The following is an 18223-nucleotide window of genomic DNA, read 5'->3' on the forward strand; positions in this document are numbered from 1 at the left end:
TCGTCCAGAGTCACCATGAGCCTCTTGGCTGCATTTCTGATCAGCACTCTCCTTGTTCGGCCTGTGAGTTTAGGTGGATGGCCTTGTCTTGGTAGGTTTACAGTTGTGCCATACTCCTTCCATTTCTGAATGATCGCTTGAACAGTGCTCCGTGGAATGTTCAAGGCTTTGGAAATCGTTTTGTAGCCTAAGCCTGCTTTAAATTTCTCAATAACTTTATCCCTGACCTGTCTGGTGTGTTCTTTGGACTTCATGGTGTTGTTGCTCCCAATATTCTCTTAGACAACTTCTGAGGCCGTCACAGAGCAGCTGTATTTGTACTGACATTAGATTACACACAGGTGCACTCTATTTAGTCATTAGCACTCATCAGGCAATGTCTATGGGCAACTGACTGCACTCAGACCAATGAATAATTACGCACACCCCACTTTGCAGTTATTTATTTGTAAAAAATGTTTGGAATCATGTATGATTTTCGTTCCACTTCTCAAGTGTACACCACTTTGTATTGGTCTTTCACGTGGAATTCCAATGAAATTGATTCATGTTTGTGGCTGTAATGTGACAAAATGTGGAAAAGTTCAAGGGGGCCGAATACTTTTCAAGCCACTGTGTGTATATATATATATATATATATATATATGTATATATATATATATATATATATATATATATGTATATATATATATATGTGTGTGTGTATATATATATATTGTCACAAGAACGAGACATTGACAGATAAAGAGTTGGGGCAGCCACCCGTATATTGTGGTATCCTGGCTGCAAAAGTCGTTTTCTTTAAAATACAGAGCACTGAAGTGCACACAACCGAGTCCAAAACAAGACTAAAGAAACAAAGGAAAAGGGGCAGGTTTTAAAGGGGAGACAGGAAGTGAGGTCGATGGATCCGCACGTGGTCTTCCACCATTGGCTCAGAGCGGAGGTGACATCAGAGGGACTGGAGCTGGTGTGGCCGACTTCCATTGGCTCAGTCCCGAAGTGATGTCAGGAGATCCAGGTGAAATCCCCGGGATGGTCTACAGGCAAGGGAGAAAAGAGTCAGTGCACTCTGCCACACCCCGCATGCCTCGAACTGCCTTCACTCAAGCCCTTTAGCTGCCTCCCATGCGCGTGTGTGACAAGGCCCCCTTAGCCCAGACCCGACGGGTCGGGCGACCTAACCGAGAGGTCGTGAACCCGAGAAAGAGCATCAGCGTTGGCGTGGAGAGCCCGACGATGAACGAGCAAAACTTGTACGGCTGCAGGTCAAGAAACCACCGGGTGACCCGCGGATTCACTCCTTGTGGAGGGCCATCCACTGTAGGGGTGCATGGTCCGTGACAAGGGTGAATTCCCGGCCCAACAGGTAGTACCTCAGCTGAGTAATCGCCCATTTAATCGCCAGAGCCTCCCTCTCCACCGCAGCATACCTGGTCTCCCGGTCCAACAGTTTCCGCTCAGGAACATGATGGGGTGCTCCACACCATCGACGCTTTGGCTCAGCACGCGCCCAGGCCTGTGTCCGGCGTCCGCCTGGAGGATGAAAGGCAAAGAAAAGTTAGGTGCCATCAAAACAGGTGTGGACGTAAGGGCCTGCTTTAAGTCACCAAATGCAGCCTGTTTTTCAGTCCATACCACAATGTTCGGGCCCTCTTCTTTGTTAAATCAGTCAAGGCGCCGCTCTCTCCGAAACCCGGGTACAAACCGGCGGTAGTACCCGGCTAACCCGAGAAAGGCTTGGACTTGCCGCTTGGTTCGCGGACGGGGCCATTTCAGAATGGCATCAATTTTGGAGCACTGTGGCCTTACGGTACCCACCCACCAGGTAGCCTAAATATTTGGCCTCGCTTAATCCAAGAAGCATTTCTTGGGATTAATCCGAGCCCGCCTCACCAAGTGTCCGTAATACCGCTTGGACATGCTGTAGGTGTTCCTTCCATGTGCTGGAATAGATGACCACGCCATCCAGGTAGGCAGCACTGTATGAGTTATGAGGCGAAGCACTTTGTCCACCAGACGCTGAAAGGTTGCTGGAGCCCGTGTAACCCAAATGGAAGGACACGATACTGCCAGTGTCCGCTAGGGGTACTAAACGGTTTTTCCTTCGGAGTCCGTTAAAGGAACCTGCCAGTACCCTTTCGTCATGTCAAGTGTGGTCAGGTATTGAGCCTGTCCAAGCCTCTCGAGGAGGTCGCCCACGCGTGGCATTGGATAAGCATCAAATTGGGAGACTTGATTAAGCCGACGGAAGTCATTGCAGAACCTCCAACTTCCGTCAGGCTTACCGACGAGCACAATGGGGCTGGACCAGGGACTATAACTTTCCTCAATCACACCTAGCTCCAGCATGCGCTTGATCTCAAGCTCCACTTCAGCCTTTTTTGCCTCGGGAAGACGATACGGGCGTTCTCGGACAACAACCCCGGCTCTGTCACGATGTTGTGCTCAATCAGAGAGGTCCTTCCGGGTTCTCACTGACTACCTCCCGAACGGTCCGGATAACTGTTTCCAGCTCCTGCCGCTGTCTGGGACTTAAGTCCGTGCCGAAGTTAAGGTCGTGTGTGTGAGCGAAGAGTGAGCGGGCTGGCCGGAGGAGGGATCGGGGTCCCTGTCCTTCCACGGTTTCAGCAGGTTCACATGATAAACCGCTCCTTTGGCCGACGATTGGGTTGACTCACCAAATAGTCGACCAGTCCCTTCCTCTCCTTAACTTCGTAGGGGCCCTGCCAGTGGGCAAGCAATTTAGAGTGGGAGGTAGGCACTAGGACCATGACCCGATCTCCGGGCGGAACTCCCAAGAGACGTGCAGCGGTTGTAGTACCGGCCTGCTGCTTGAGCCTCCTCCATGTGACTTTTAAGGACAGGCGAATTTTTCCAAATCTATCGCATAACTGCGCGATATATTCCAGTATGTTTGTGGAGGGAAGAGCCTCTTCTTCCCAGCCTTCTTTCAAAATATCTAATATGCCCCGAGGTTGTCGCCCATATAGTAGTTCAAAAGGGGAGAAGCCCGTGGAGGCTTGTGGGACTTCACGATAGGCAAAAAGGACGAGGGGGAGGAGCTGATCCCAGTTCCTTCCATCCTCGCTGACCACCTTACGCAGCATTTGCTTGAGAGTTTGATTAAACCTCTCTACTAATCCGTCGGTTTGAGGATGATACACGAGGTCTTTAAATGCTTTATTTTCAGTAATCTGGCAGTCTCCTTGAACGTTTCCGAGGTGAAGGGGTCCCCTGGTCTGTCAAGACTTCTTTGGGGATCCCCACGCGAATACCCCTAGTAATTCCCGCGCGATGGCTTTAGAGGTAGCTGAGCGCAACGGAACAGCTTCGGGGTATCGTGTAGCGTAATCCACGAGGACTAAAATGTACTTGTGTCCTCGGGCTGAGGGCTCCAGGGTCCCACCAGGTCGACCCGATTCTGTGGAAGGGAACGCCAATCAGTGGAATAGGAATGAGAGGAGCACGGTCCCTCCTAGGAATTTGTCGCAGTTGACACTCGGGCAGGAAGCGCCAAAGCGGCGAACCTCCTCATTAATTCCTGGCCAGTAGAAACGGAGCTTGATCCGCTCCAGAGTTTTTCGGTGCCCAGGTGGCCACCTAGGAGGTGGGCGTGTGCTAGCTCACAGACCTGCCGCGGAAGGTACGCTGCACTAGCAGCAGCCTCGCCTCCTGCCCGTCATGCATTGCTACACGGTAAAGGAGGTCATTATCTAGCACAAAGTAGGGGCCCTGTGGCATCGACTGATTAGTGCGCTGGCCATTGACAAGGACCACTGCATTTTTTACAAACTTCAGGGAGTCATCATTCCATTGCTCCCTTCTAAAAGAAGCCGGCGTTTTTTAAATTGGAACCGCAACACGGAGAGAGGGTCAGCGCGACCTCAATGGGCGTGGTTTCTCCCGCTCCGCCGCGCGCTGGTGGATGACGTGTTAGCCAGCGCGACGGCCGGGAGTTGCCACGCCAGTCAGGGCGACTGCTTCGCTCTCTCTGCCGGCTGATTACACGGCGTGGAGGCAGCTTGAGACGGGTTATCTCCGTCCATAACGAGGCCCAAATTAACCCCGGGAGTGGTATGTGTCTCACCGCTTTTGATTTTAGACCAGTCCCGCCCTAGTATCACCGGGTGTGGAGGATCAGGTAGGACGGCTACGGTGAGCTTACGAACTGACCCTCCGTAACTGATGACACAAGCGGCGGACCTGTACCAGCGGATGTCTCCGTGGACACAGGTTATACCGGTCTTAAATTTAGCCACTGTTGCGGTTGCACAAAGCGGCGGGCAACAATGAAATGTTGCTGCCGGAGTCGAACAAACCTGTGGTCTTGTGTCCGCTGGACGATCACCACGCCAGTATGTGGGACCGCCAACGGATTAGCCAGAGCACACCAACCCCTCCTCACCCTCCACCTGCATTCCTCCTTGCCTCCAAGCGGTTTTGCGCCCAGCCCGCGGACGCCAATCGGCTCGGATTGTACAGGGTGGGGCTAGGTCTTGGAACGCACCCGGCTGAGTTTGACATGAGGACGGTTCTGCTCCCCAGAGTGTGAGGCCGCCTCTGCGTCTCCATAAGCTCTATGAGCTCAGACATGTTCTTGAACCGCCGCCCCAAACCGGCTGGGTGAAGCCACGGGAAGCGCTTCCAGGAGCAGATAGCAAGCTACCTGCTCTATTATTTGGTAGGGCGTGTTTTCAAATGGCCGTAGCCAATGCCCTACCATTGCCCATAAGGACCAGGCTTGTTTGTTGGTTGGCGCTCAGGGTCCAACCTCCATGTTTTATTTTATTCCCCTGCCAGTCTGGGGCACCCCTAGGTGGTAAATGGGGCTTTGGTTTCGCAGGGAGGCAGGCACTCTCCCCCAAGAGAGCATACTGAGTCCCTTTGCCTCCCCCTCCAGGGCAGCCCAATTCTGTGAGCCCCACCCGCACACTCCTGGCCACTCCAGATGGGCTAGTTATGAGTGCGGGAGCGGAGCCCGCACCGGTCACGCCGAACCACGGGGCACCCTCCCCGCCTGAATACTCGGCCCCGGTACGCTCCCACCTGGGTATATTGCAGGTCCTGTCCCCTTCTCCTCCGGGACTTCTCCATCCTGCCGACTACGCCACTGTCACAAGAACGAGACATTGACAGATAAAGAGTTGGGGCAGCCACCCGTATATTGTGGTATCCTGGCTGCAAAAGTCGTTTTCTTTTAACAAAATACAGAGCACTGAAGTGCACACAACCGAGTCCAAAACAAGACTAAAGAAACAAAGGAAAAGGGGCAGGTTTTAAAGGGGGAGACAGGAAGTGAGGTCGTATGGATCCGGCACGTGGTCTTCCACCATTGGCTCAGAGCGGAGGTGACATCAGAGGGACTGGAGCTGGTGTGGCCGACTTCCATTGGCTCAGTCCCGAAGTGATGTCAGGTGATCCAGGTGAAATCCCCGGGATGGTCTACAGGCAAGGGAGAAAAGAGTCAGTGCACTCTGCCACACCCGCATGCCTCCAACTGCCTTCACTCAAGCCCTTTAGCTGCCTCCCATGCGCACGTGTGTGACAATATATATATATATATATAATATACACACAGTGAACCCTTGTTTATCATGGTTAATCCGTTCCAGACTCTACCGTGATAAATGAATTTTCGCGAAGTAGGATTCTTTATTTATAAATCGAATATTTTCACAGAGTATAGAAAACCTGTTTACGACCTTCTAAATACGTTTTTTAACATTAGAGCTCTCTATACATGAAATAACACCCTTTAGTCACCATTACACTCGTATTACCCTATATATTAGACAAAATAAGAGAAAATAAGACATATTAGACGTTACAAATATATTACTAGGCGCACTCGCCTTTTAAGGCGACCGACTTTTATCCTCAATTTTTGTGCGCTCCATGTGTACATCAGGCATGTAAGGGTTGAGAATGAGAACATCAAAGTGCCCATTCATAACATCTCCCGAAAACCTAAGTTTTTTTTTATCCCCTCAAGTGCCTGTCCAAAGTCGTACAATGTCAGCCCGAATCTGTACTGCTAAAGAGTTTCATGTACTAAGTAAGCTATAGATGAGAATAAGCAAGCACCATCTCCCCTGATATTTACTATGCGGTGAGGCATTTGTACTTAGGGTTGCCACCCGTCCTTTAAAATACAGAATCGTCCCGTATTTGAGAATGAAATTGTGTGTCCCTTTTTGTATTAAAAGTGGTAACCCTATTTGTACTCCATCAACATTAATTATTTCCAGAGACATAATTTTGTCTATTTTTCCAGCGCATCGCCAAGAAAAACAAAGGAGCGATGAGAGCACTAGAACTCTGCTCACATCGCGTCGCTTCATACCGACTTTTATCTTCAATTTTTGTGCGCTCCATGTGTACATCAGGCATGTAAGTGTAGGGAATGAGAACATCAAAGTGCCCATTCATAACATCTCCCGAAAACCTAAGTTTTTTTATCCCCTCAAGTGCCTGTCCAAAGTAGTACAATGTCAGCCCGGATCTGTACCGCTAAAGACGGAGTTTCATGCACTAAATAAGCTATGGATGAGAATAAGCAAGCACCATCTCCCCTGATATTTACTACGCGGTGAGCCATTTGTACTCCATCAACATTAATATATATATATGTATGCCAGCAACACTCATGACAATGACAAAACAATTACATTGTCAATCATGTTACGTTATTATTAAAATGTTTCCTTTTCTTTTTCATTACTTCTTTAACACACTACTTCTCCACTGAGAAGCGGTATTTTGTGTGTATATATATATATATATATATATATATATATATATATATATATATATATATATATATATATATATATATATATATATATATATATATATAATTTGAAACTTCATGACCATCTGCCTTCTACATAATATATTTTCTTGGATTTTCCTGGGTTGTCCAATACTTTTTGGTTTGTGCATATTGTCCTTTTGTTTTACCTTCCTTGGGTGTGTATAGTATGGCTGGGGAAAAAAGAGAGCACGGATTGAGGATTTAGGGGTTTCTTCAGAACATCTTCGGGGGTATGATAAAATGTTTCCACAATGTCAGACACAATGTGCATACAGACAGTGTGTTTGTGTACTTTATATATGAGATTGTGTGTGTGTGTGTGTGTGTGTGTGTGTATACACACTATATATAGGGTGGTCCAGATCTAATTATGCAACTTTTAATGCAATGAAGGAAAACAATACAAGAAAAAAAAAAATTGCTGTTCGACTGACAACCATCTCCCCGCCATTTTGGAATGCAGGGCAGGTGCTGCCATCTATCAACAACAAAAATAATTTTTTGTGAATCCTCTATGTAATGAACATTTAATAAGTTACAGCGTAATAAAAATTGCATAATTAGATCTGGACCACCCTGTATAAAATATATATATATTTAAGGGATATTAAAAATGTTTCTGCACTTTCCTATTTTCATTGGAAACGGTGAAGGCGGTTGGAGTAGTAATTGGGCATTATAAAGTTGGTACTAAAATTGTATCGCAAAGGAAGGTTACTGTAGAAAAGTGATGTCATTTGGTTTTGAAATATTAATAAATAGTGTTAAAAAATACAGAAACTTTTTGAACATCCCTCATATATATATATATATATATATATATATATATACACACACACACAGACAGAATGGGTATATGTATATTGTGTTACTGTTTTAGTCTGTTTCTATTTAGTATTTTTTTTTTATACATTTCTCTAATTATATATGCATGTGGTCTTGTACAATAAAGGCTGTTTATTGGATATTGTATTTATATAGATTTGGAAACTGATATCTTCATTTTTACAGTGTAATTTTAACTTTCTAGTCACCTCTTCATACTTTTCTGGAATGTATATTTATTAGAAAATCTTCCATAAAATGTTATAACTTTATACCCTTACTGCAATAATAATGAGACACTTATGGGACACTTTAATTTTTTTTATGTCCAATAAGCATTGGTCTTTATTGTGTTAAGTGAAAATAAATGGAGTTACCTTACATGCTGTTAAAATTTAAGGAGGAGTATGCATTTAAAACAAGCATGTCTTGTTGTGCATAGAAAATAAACATGGTTTTTGTGTCTGTAGGTAAAGACCTTCTCGTTACTCCTTTCCCAGGTTCTGAGTCTTCTAGTAGTGTAGGGTCGTCTACGGGTTCGCTTTCTCGCACCCAGCAGCCACTTCCTGTTACAGCTTTAAGCCAGCCTACCCATGGTGTTCCTGCTGTCTATCCTCCTGTCAGCACTAGTAATTCTGTTTCCTTTGATGGTGGCATGAATGGGCAAGTGTCATCAACAACTAGCACTAGCTACTATTTGCTTCCGTTGGAAGCGACAGGGATACCACCTGGGAGTGTTCTGATCAACCCACATACAGGTTGGTATCCACTGATCATACCCTATTTTATAGTTGTGATATATATATTTATTAAATGTGTTTTATGTTTGTGTGTTGTTTATATGTGATTTTGCGTTTTTACGTTTCCAACAGAGGGTTATGTCAGAATAGATATTTTTGGGTGTCAATATGTTTAATTGAGGAATATCTGTACATAAACACTGAAAGTACAGACATCAATGATTATAAAAAGTTTTTAATTCATTTTCTAATAAAAACAAGATGTAATATTTATTTAATTATGTATTTTAAAGTATTTATTTATCTTAAAGTTTGTCCTCATTTGGTTATACCCTGTTGAATCAGGGTATTATTTGCTTATTTTATTATAGTCATTCTTTGTTATTTGCTCATGTTTTTCAGTTTACTTACGCTTCTTGTTTATTTTGAAGAAAAAACATTTGTTTATTATATATAATTAAATATTTTTGTATGTAGTAATATTAATGATGACAATTTTTTAAGATATGCGCTTATTTTTAATGCAAACAGGGCCTGTGTCGATACTCTACACCATTTTTATAACTGTTGCTTGAATTTTTTTAAATGTGTATTATTTTCTCCAAAATTCTAATATTTTGGAGTGACCTAAAATGTACTTATCTCATTGATTTACAGTGCAATTTAACAGTGTGTCAAATTTTAACATTATGTTTCCAAAGGACTTTTTTGAATGTCAACAGCTTAAAGAAGGCCTAGTTCCTGCAGGGACAAGTCCATCATATTTGTTTAGCCATTTTCTTTCATACTCACAGGAGGCAGAACGAAGCAGCGTCTTTTACTATTGCTGTTCAAGACAGGAAACAAGAAGCAGATCAATAGAGTGCAACCAGACAGGTTTGTCACTTCCAGATAGCACACCCATATTGGAAGTCACACATCAGCATTTTATTACTTCCTACATTTCAAAACCTGAGTTAAAGAAAGTACTGAGATGATCTGAGAAAAGCTGTATTAACAGTCAGTTTGTAAGAAAAGAAGCATGCTTTTAGTGGGTTAAGGTGTGTTTTCTTGTGAATTGCTTTTATATACACATTACCTTAAGAGCAACAGATAGAAATAATGGTCTGGGATCAGCACTGGCCCTGAAAAATGTTAATTATGTGTCAAAAGGATGAGGTTTTCATCTAACTAATGCAATGTTATTTTTAAACTTTAGTAAAAAAAATACAATGGTAGTGCAAGAAATGAATATTATCTTCATTTTTAATCAGTAAGAGTTGTTTGTTAATATCTTTACACTCTAGTCTTAGAGTGTCTTGCTTTAAAACATTAACATTTGAAATTAGGATCTGCAAAGAAGAACCCTGCTGCTTTAAATTCATTTGGAAGATTGTTGTATTTTATTCATCTGAGTATCTCATCCAGTTGTTTATTAAAAGGCAATAGAATGTTTACTTTAAACATATTCATGTAATTTTTTTCAAGCTTCTATCCCAAAATCTGTTTTTAAAAAGAAAAATAATTAAAATCCCTCTTTTCTCCCCTAATATACATGCACTTCTTTATTTGACCATGCTTTTCAGGCATTTGTTTTCTATTGAGAAAGGAAAGAGCCAGTTACCCATTTGATAAACACACTATTTCCATTACAGGGTCATTAGGAGATAGCACTTGTCCTATCAGAATATGGGACTAGGCAAGAACTAACGTGGAAGGAACATATCTCACTGAGCACATTCATACAGGCATCTGCACTCACTCGCACCACGCCAGGTTTAAAAGTCTAAAAGTCATCTATTTTAATAATTGAATATAATATCTGGCAGTTTGTGAAAGCAAGCAAAATATTAATAATATAAGGTGTAAACCTGACAAATGTTTGATATAAAATAAAACTGTATTATGAGTGAAAATTATAATGTAGTATTAACTGACACTAAGAGGTTATAAAATTGAAAAAGAAAACAAGGAGTTTGTTTTGTGTTTCTCATTTACATTTTTTGTACCATATTTAATATTAGGATACCTATTTCAAATTTAATTCAAATCTAAATTGCTCAAGTTTGACAAATTATACTTATTGCAGGTTCAATTGAAATGTGGCATAGATTCAGAATGGTAGAATTCTGGATGTTTTTTTTCTTATTCTTATTTTAATGTTGGTTTGTCTTTTTATCTGTCCGTCCACTCATCCATCTATCCATCCATCCATCCATCCATCCATGCAGAAATCTGAATCGCACAAATAAAACCCTTGCATATTTTTTCAGTGTTTTTATGTTTTTAACAAGACATGTTCCTATGTAAGTGTTCCATTCTTAATTTAAACTGTTTTAATACCATTTGCATAGTGTGTCCTCCTTAAACAGTATTCAAAAACAGGTGAAAATGACTTTTGTCCTTTAAATTTATTTTTGAATAATATCCTTGGAAATAAGATTCATCAATAAATGTAATATAATAATGGTATAATTAAATAGTAGTTAAAATCTAAACAAGAAATAAATTAGTATTGAGATTTTTTTTTTTTACCTCCGTCTTTTCAGGTCAGCCATTTTTTAACCCTGATGGCACTGAAGTTGTGTACAGCCCTGCCATTGCACAACAGTCTGTAAGGACCCCAATGCAGCAGCCCCCTCCACCTCCTCTACAACAACAACCCTCTAATCATATTCTTTCACAGGTTAGTTTGATGAGAGTTTAACTCAGATACATACAACAATTGTATAAATGACATGATTGGTTCTTTTGCAACAGCTATCTTCAGTCAGAAATGGTCTAATATATATTTGACAAAATGCTTAAACATGGTACAGTATATTTAAATGTGTTGTATTTAGTATTTCTTAAATCCACTTTATCACTAACATAAAGGACCGGAAACAGAATGACAGCCTGCTTCCAAATGCATTTTCATCACAAGCAGTAACACTGAAGGAGGTATTAATCGTACAGTCACATAAGAAAAATGTTATTTGTAGCCACAAGCAAGATATATCTAATATAATGGTTGTGCTATTTTTTTTCCCTGTTTTATTTAATCTTACTATAGTTTTTATTTTCTGTCACGGTTTGTGCTGTACACAATTACTGCTTCTTATGATTTCTTTCCAATTTGTTTAATGTCTCAGTACTAAAGAAAGTTTCCATATTTGGCTGAAAACTATCATCAGTTAATTTAATATGTAGTCCAGTGAACAAGTGACTGTAATTTACACCAAAATAGCCTCTCTTTTGCTTTAATTTTCAATTCAAATAAAAAGCAGAATTCAGAGGGACAGTGCTTTATTTATATTTTTGTTGTTTGATTACCCAAGTGTAAGTCCAGTGAGTCCCTGCAACATTGTTATTATGCTGTGGTGCAGATTGTATTTATGAAGGAAATACTCATGGAGATACAAAACTGAGAAAGAAGTTAGTAGGATTAGACAAGAAGCAGAATTAGCCTGTTTGCACCTATTTTCTGGTCATGCTGAAAAATTGACACATTTGTTGTATCACTAGGGGGCTCTGCCCCCTGCTCGCTTCGTTCACCAACCCCCAGGCAGGCGATATGGGGAAGCAGATGTACAATTTAAACAGATTGTAATTTTCATGGGAATTATTACATACGCATAATAGAACTAACTACGTTATAGTGGGTAATTAACCATAGTAAAAAAAAATTGTAAAACGTAATAAACTGAAAGAAAATTATGTTTTATTTTGTGTTAGAGGTATTTGTTGTGTTATACGTTTCGTTCTGTTTGGCTTTCAAAATAACACGCAAAAATACTACATTACCTTTTTTGTCGCCTGTTAAAATTTTACATTAGAATTGTTCAACCAATTTTGAATACAGCTAATCTTGTCCTATCGCATAACACATCACACATCAGTCATACATAAATTATGCAATAACAATACGATACATCCTTCTTTAAATAGTAATTCAGCCCATGGAAGATTGAACAGTGTTAACGGTTGTAGATATTCAATGGGATATTGTAAATTGATGTTTTCATCTTCCACACCATCACCACCAACTGTTTCAGCATAGTCTATTGATATGCATTTAACCAATTTGCTGTGTAACCGATCAACAATTTTCGCATTAATTTGTTTGGTTTCTCGATGTTAGGATTGCCCGTGTACTCATTTCTTCTGTTGATTACCCTTCAGGATGAAATTCTTCAGTAAGATTTGGACATAATAAGTCATCTTTTATTGGGAACTTAAAGTGAGGAAAATTTAAAAATTTATAATAGCTGAGAGTGCAGGGTCTGTCTGACAAAAGCATTCATACGAATGAGAGGTGAGAGGACCATGGGCTTGGGCCGTTAACCAGAAATGGTTGAGAGGAGGACAGGACCCCCTCTACAAACTTTAAAAAATCTCTTGGCAATAGTCTTGTCTCGTTTCAAAATTTTCTTTTATAATAAAGAGATATAACATATAATAGATTCTCCAGTTTTATCTTGGACTTTTCAGTGTTTGATTTAAATTTTCTTGACTGAGCTTAAATATCCTATTATTTAAACAAAATATTGAAAAAAAAAACTGTATATGAAACATGCAGAACCGTATGCAGTATAATTTAATGGCTTTTTTAAAAAGAAGAGACTACTATGACATTTTGGGGTGTAGATCTTTCTGTATTACCCAAATTTTGAAGTAGTAGTTCCTTTATATATTTATAGCCATGTTCATATAAACCATTGTTTGTTGAACCTCTTTTGGCGTTAACTCTGTTGCCTTAATTAAATTCAACCTACTATTACATTTTGTGTTCTGCTGCTTGATTCACTGTCAGATGTTGAGAAGCTCTTAAATTTTACCTTAGTGAATATGTAGCTTATCTCTATTTTATTGTATAAGTAAATTACTTTGTGATTTTCTTACTGTAAAACTTCTCTCTATCTCTTTCCATATACGTTGCCCAAAATGTTCTGCAGCATGTTTTTTTGCCATTGCTAGTAATATATTTTAGAATCGTTTGAACATACAGTATTTGAACCCATTCAAATTATTTACTGTTTGAACACACCATACAGTTTTTTTATATATTTTATATTTTTTTTATATTTTTTTTAACCCTTTGGAATTTCTTAGATTTTTTCATTAATTACTCATAACAAGATCTTTAATTTTTAACTTGGTCACAATAATTGAAAAAGCTGTACTTCTTATAAATACTGAACATATTGTTTAAATATTCACATCTTGATGTAAAAAGAATGTGTTTTTTTAAGCTAGTGATTTCTCCAGAAGCTAACTGGAGTGAGGTGTTCCAATTAATTACATGCGATTGGTGGTGTTTGTAGGTATTCTGGACTGTAAAAAAGACAACACAGTTTAGCTACTTATAATCTTCTCTTCTCAAGAAAGATCTGTTAATGTAAACCATGCCCTGATCAAAAGAAACATCAGAGAATTGTAAAAGACGAGTTTTAGGAATGCATAAAGCTAGAAAAGGATTTCTTAAGTTCTGGATGTTCATTGCTCTAGTATTATTTGTCTACACAGTTAGGCACTGTTGGTACTCTCTGAAGGACTGGGCATTCTGCATAAATAACAGCAAGACTGCAAAGCCCATGGCTGAAGGGGATGAAAATAATAAATTCAGAGTAGTCTACAAAGAGTTGCATAAATCTCTTAAACTTCTTAAAATCTCAGTTTGTGTGTCTTCTATAGTAGCCATGATGGATGCAATGCTATTGCATGATAGTTATTGGCTAACTATAACGATTACAATATGAAAGCTTTTGAGGCAGCTCAGGACCCTTCTTCAGGCAAGGTGTTACATAACTTTGTCGTTTAAAACGATGTTCCATTCATACAGTTTTTAACTTCTCACTGGCACTAAATGCAGTCATATTTTTATGTTAAAATGTCACAGTTCACTCCTTAAGGTCAGTTATGTGTTTTGTCAATTCTGGGAACACCTGTGTAGTAAATCACACATTAAAACTCAAATTATTTAAACTTAGATTAAGTATACTTGGGTATTCAGTGAAATAATTTCTATGAATAAGAATTTGGGAAGAAATTTGTTTATACATTGTTGTTAACCATTCAATTCTGATACTTTCAAAAGAATTTAATTTCTGTGTACTCAAAGGTTTTCAGCTTTTTGGATTTGTGGGATTATAATATACATTCCATTCAGAATTTCATAATTTATAAACCTGATTACAGTCATAATATTATGACATCTTAAAAATACATTGATTGTCTAATGTCTTTCTTATTATATGTATGTATGTAGCCTGATCATATTTACAAACATGTTGAATTATTTCCTAAAATATATTCTTTAGTTAGGTAATTTTCAAGATTTTCTCCTCAACATTAACATTTATTGTTTTGCCTTCTAACTTTTTTTTTTTTTTTTTAAATCAACTGTTAACACACATGTAAACTTGCTTCTTTAGCCAATTCAGCCACTCCAGCCTTCTACTCAGCCTGTCCAGTATTCTGCAATCTCTTATCCACCTCCGCTCCTGACAGTCTCTTCTAACCAGCAATACACTGTGGTATCACATCTTCTTTTATCTTTCTGGCTATGCTTCAATCACTGTGACAAAACTCTTCATTAAATTACTGCACGATATTGCCTTATTTCTTGCCTGTTCTTATTAAGCGGCTTGGAGTTAAAAACTGTACAAAAAAACCTATTTTTCAAGATGCCAAATGTAACTTGAACTGATGTTGTCTTTAAATATTAATGACATTTTATTTAAATCTCACTGTGTGTATTTTGCTCATTTATTAGTGGTAATTCAGATTAAACATCATTTGTGCTCCATATCTATATTAATAAAGATGCTTTAGTTTCATCCTTATTTTTATTCACCCATGATTCTTGATATTACTTTGATAGAACCCTTCGAATAACCTGTGTTAAATATTAGCAGTCTGTATTTATTTCATTATTGAAAATATATATGTAATGTACACATGTTTATGTTTAGTTTGGGTCAGTTTTATTATTTTTGACTGGCACTAATTGTATACAATTTTTATTTTTTTCTGCTAAAACTAGTACATTATAACAAATTTTATTTTGAACACTACGTTTACATAAATGAATCAACTACATTGTTGATTTCTGTAAAATCAGTGTTCAATGAAACATGCCTCATTGTAGAATGAAACATATTTTTTAGTATTTTAAACCAATTACTCATTTTTTAATGTGATTTACTGTTTTAGTTTATGTATCCAATACCTCAGAGAATCCTAGATTAAAGTTCCTCTTTAATAGTTAAGAATAGTTTTCTAATAGGTAAAACATTGAATGGATCTGAGATTTGTGAAAAAGTGTATGGTTAAGTATTTTAAAAGTTGCCAAATCAATAGATACTTATTGTTTAATAAGATCAGAATAAAGGAAATAAGATTTTCATTGTTTAATTACTCTTAAGATTGATTTTTATTACTAGATTTGAATTTTGAACCATCATTTTAAAGTTGATTTCTTTTTAATAACCAGCAAGATAACCTTGGTGTGCAGTTCAGTCAATTGAGCATTGCCAGGCAGCCTTCCAGTGATGCTTCTGATGGACACACTGCCATGTTCCCCTCATCAGTAGTTCTTCAGCCTCCTCAGCAAGCAGGATACATTGTGGCTCAACCGGGACAACCTGTTCCTGCTCCAACATACTGTACAACTGGCCCTCCTGTGAATCAGCAAGTTGTTCAGCAGCAAGGATATATGCAGCAGGTAATGTATATGTTCATTGCTTTTTCCAGTGTTTTCATAAATAAGAAAAAATGGATTCAGACAGATTTTGCCACCTTCACTTTCTACATAGTTTATTGTGTTGTAGATTTAATTTTAAATGGATAAATTTGTCCATGAATTGATACTCCATAATTACAAAGTGTAAACATGCTTTCAGAAAATTCTGCAGATTTGTTAAAACCAAAACTGAAATCTTTTACTCATATAAGTATTCCGACCCTTCGTTAAGCACTTTGTAGTAGGCCTTTTGGCAGCAATTACAACTTTGAGTCTTCTGGGTAAGTCTCTACAACCTCTGTACACCTGGAGTTCGGCAGTTTATCGTCTTGGAAGATTTTTCCAAGCACCGTTAAATTGGATGGGTAGCTTCAGTAAACTGCCATATTCAGGTCCCTCTATACATGGTCTATGAGGTGTAAGTGTGGGCTTTGGACATTCAGAGACTTTTCCTGAAGCTCCACCAGCATTGTCTTGGCTTTATGCTTAAGCACTTTGAGCATGGAAAAGGTGCAGTATAAATAAAATTTACTATTGTTTTTATGCTTCAAGTTATTATCAGGCTGAAAGGTGAACTATCATCCCAGTTTACGGTCATATGCACTTTGGAGAAGATTTTCTTTAAGGACCCCTTTGTATTTGACTGCATTCATACTTCAACTCTGACTAGTCTCCATGTTCCTGCCATTGAGAAGCACCCCCATAGCATGTTGCTACCACAACCATGCTTCACTGTAGGGATTATATTAGGCAGGTTATTGGCAGTGCCTGGTCTTCGTGATGTAGTGCTTGGAGTTCAATTTTTGCTTCTTCATACCAGGGAATCGTTTTCCTCATGCTGTCAGGATCCTTTAAATGCCTTCTTATGCCTTTATCTCAGCAGTTGTTCTGTCTAGCCACTTGAAACTAAACAAACAATTAGTCCTGCTCAGATGGTCGTCCTTCTGACGGGTTCTCCCATCTAAGAAGAGCATTTCTAAAACTTTTTTAATGGATTCTTGGTTATGGGAGTTTGTTTTTTTTTTTTTTTTCAAAAGAGAAAATGAAAATGCAATCTCTCTTTTGCAGTTTAATTTAATAAAGTCTCCTTGTAAAAATGGTGCAAAAGTGAAAATTAAATAATCCCATTTGTAATTTCGTTTTCAAAGACTGTGTGCAAGAATGCTGCAAAAATTAAAATGAAATAACCCCATTTGCAATTTCATTTTCAGTCTGAACCACAGAAAAATGAAAAGAGATAAGTTATTTTCAACTTCGAAGTTGTCAATGACCAGGGCTTTTTACCTTTTTGCATGCAGTCTTTAAAAATGAAATTGCAAAATAGAGATTGCATTTTAATTTTTTAGTTTTAATTTTAATTTTTGCAGAGAATACCTCCCATATCTTGGTTCACCCAACTGACCAAGGCCATTCTTGCCCAATTACTCAGTTTGACTGAACGACCAGCTTTAGTAAGAGTCCTGGTGGGTCAAACTTCTTCATTTTACATTTATTGATGCCACTGTTTTCCTGGGAACACTCAAAGCTTTACAAATGGTTTAATACCCTTGCCCTGATCTATGCCTCACCAATGTTTTATTGGGAAGGTCTAAAGAGAGTTTCTTGGAGTTTATGCCTTGGTTTTCATTCTGACATGCAGTATGAATTAAGGGCTTCATAGGGCGCCGCGAAAACTTTTTTAAAATATTTAAAATTGCTAGTGTTTTGGAACTTTTGGTTGATTAAAAAAATAATGTTTAAAAAAATATATTTTATGTTGGAAAAACTGATAACGGAACACTTACGGAAATGAAGTCTAAGAAATGCGAGAGACTTCAAATGATTGGCAAGGAAATGCGGGTCTGTCTTTCAAAAATTGATCCTCGCATCAATCTCATATGTGCTGAAAAACAATCTCAACGTTCACATTAATTAAATTTAAGATTTATCCTTTAATTCCTTTATTAATACAATGTCTTTCAAACTTGTAAAATTAACTTTTTATTGGCGATTGTCCATAGATTGTGTTGTCACGACTTTATTTATGGGCAGTCCCTCAGATGCGCCGCAAAAGAAAATTTCTGGACTTGGTGCACCGTAACTCGAAAAAGGTTGCCTTTCACTGAGCTTCATAGTAAAAGAGCTCTAAGATACCTT

The 18223-nt window shown here is 38.9% G+C and overlaps 1 protein-coding gene across 12 annotated transcripts in view; it reads left to right on the forward strand.

The window, feature by feature from the left end:
• Positions 1-18223, forward strand: part of LOC120531691 (R3H domain-containing protein 1) — a 244756-nt gene that overhangs the window by 138899 nt on the left and 87634 nt on the right. For 8 of the 12 annotated variants that reach the window (XR_005634140.1, XM_039757318.1, XM_039757320.1 and 5 more), the window contains 4 exons: positions 8143-8400; positions 10911-11047; positions 14778-14879; positions 15839-16069. Coding sequence is in view for 11 of the 12 variants with exons in the window: in XM_039757318.1 (XP_039613252.1) it covers positions 8143-8400; positions 10911-11047; positions 14778-14879; positions 15839-16069 (728 nt within the window). In the remaining variant the exon portion in view is untranslated. The remainder of the gene's footprint in view (positions 1-8142; positions 8401-10910; positions 11048-14777; positions 14880-15838; positions 16070-18223) is intronic. The other 4 variants (XM_039757324.1, XM_039757325.1, XM_039757327.1 and 1 more) reach the window with 3 other exon arrangements.

Source organism: Polypterus senegalus, chromosome 6 (genome assembly GCF_016835505.1).
Source record: "Polypterus senegalus isolate Bchr_013 chromosome 6, ASM1683550v1, whole genome shotgun sequence".
NCBI lineage: Eukaryota > Metazoa > Chordata > Cladistia > Polypteriformes > Polypteridae > Polypterus > Polypterus senegalus.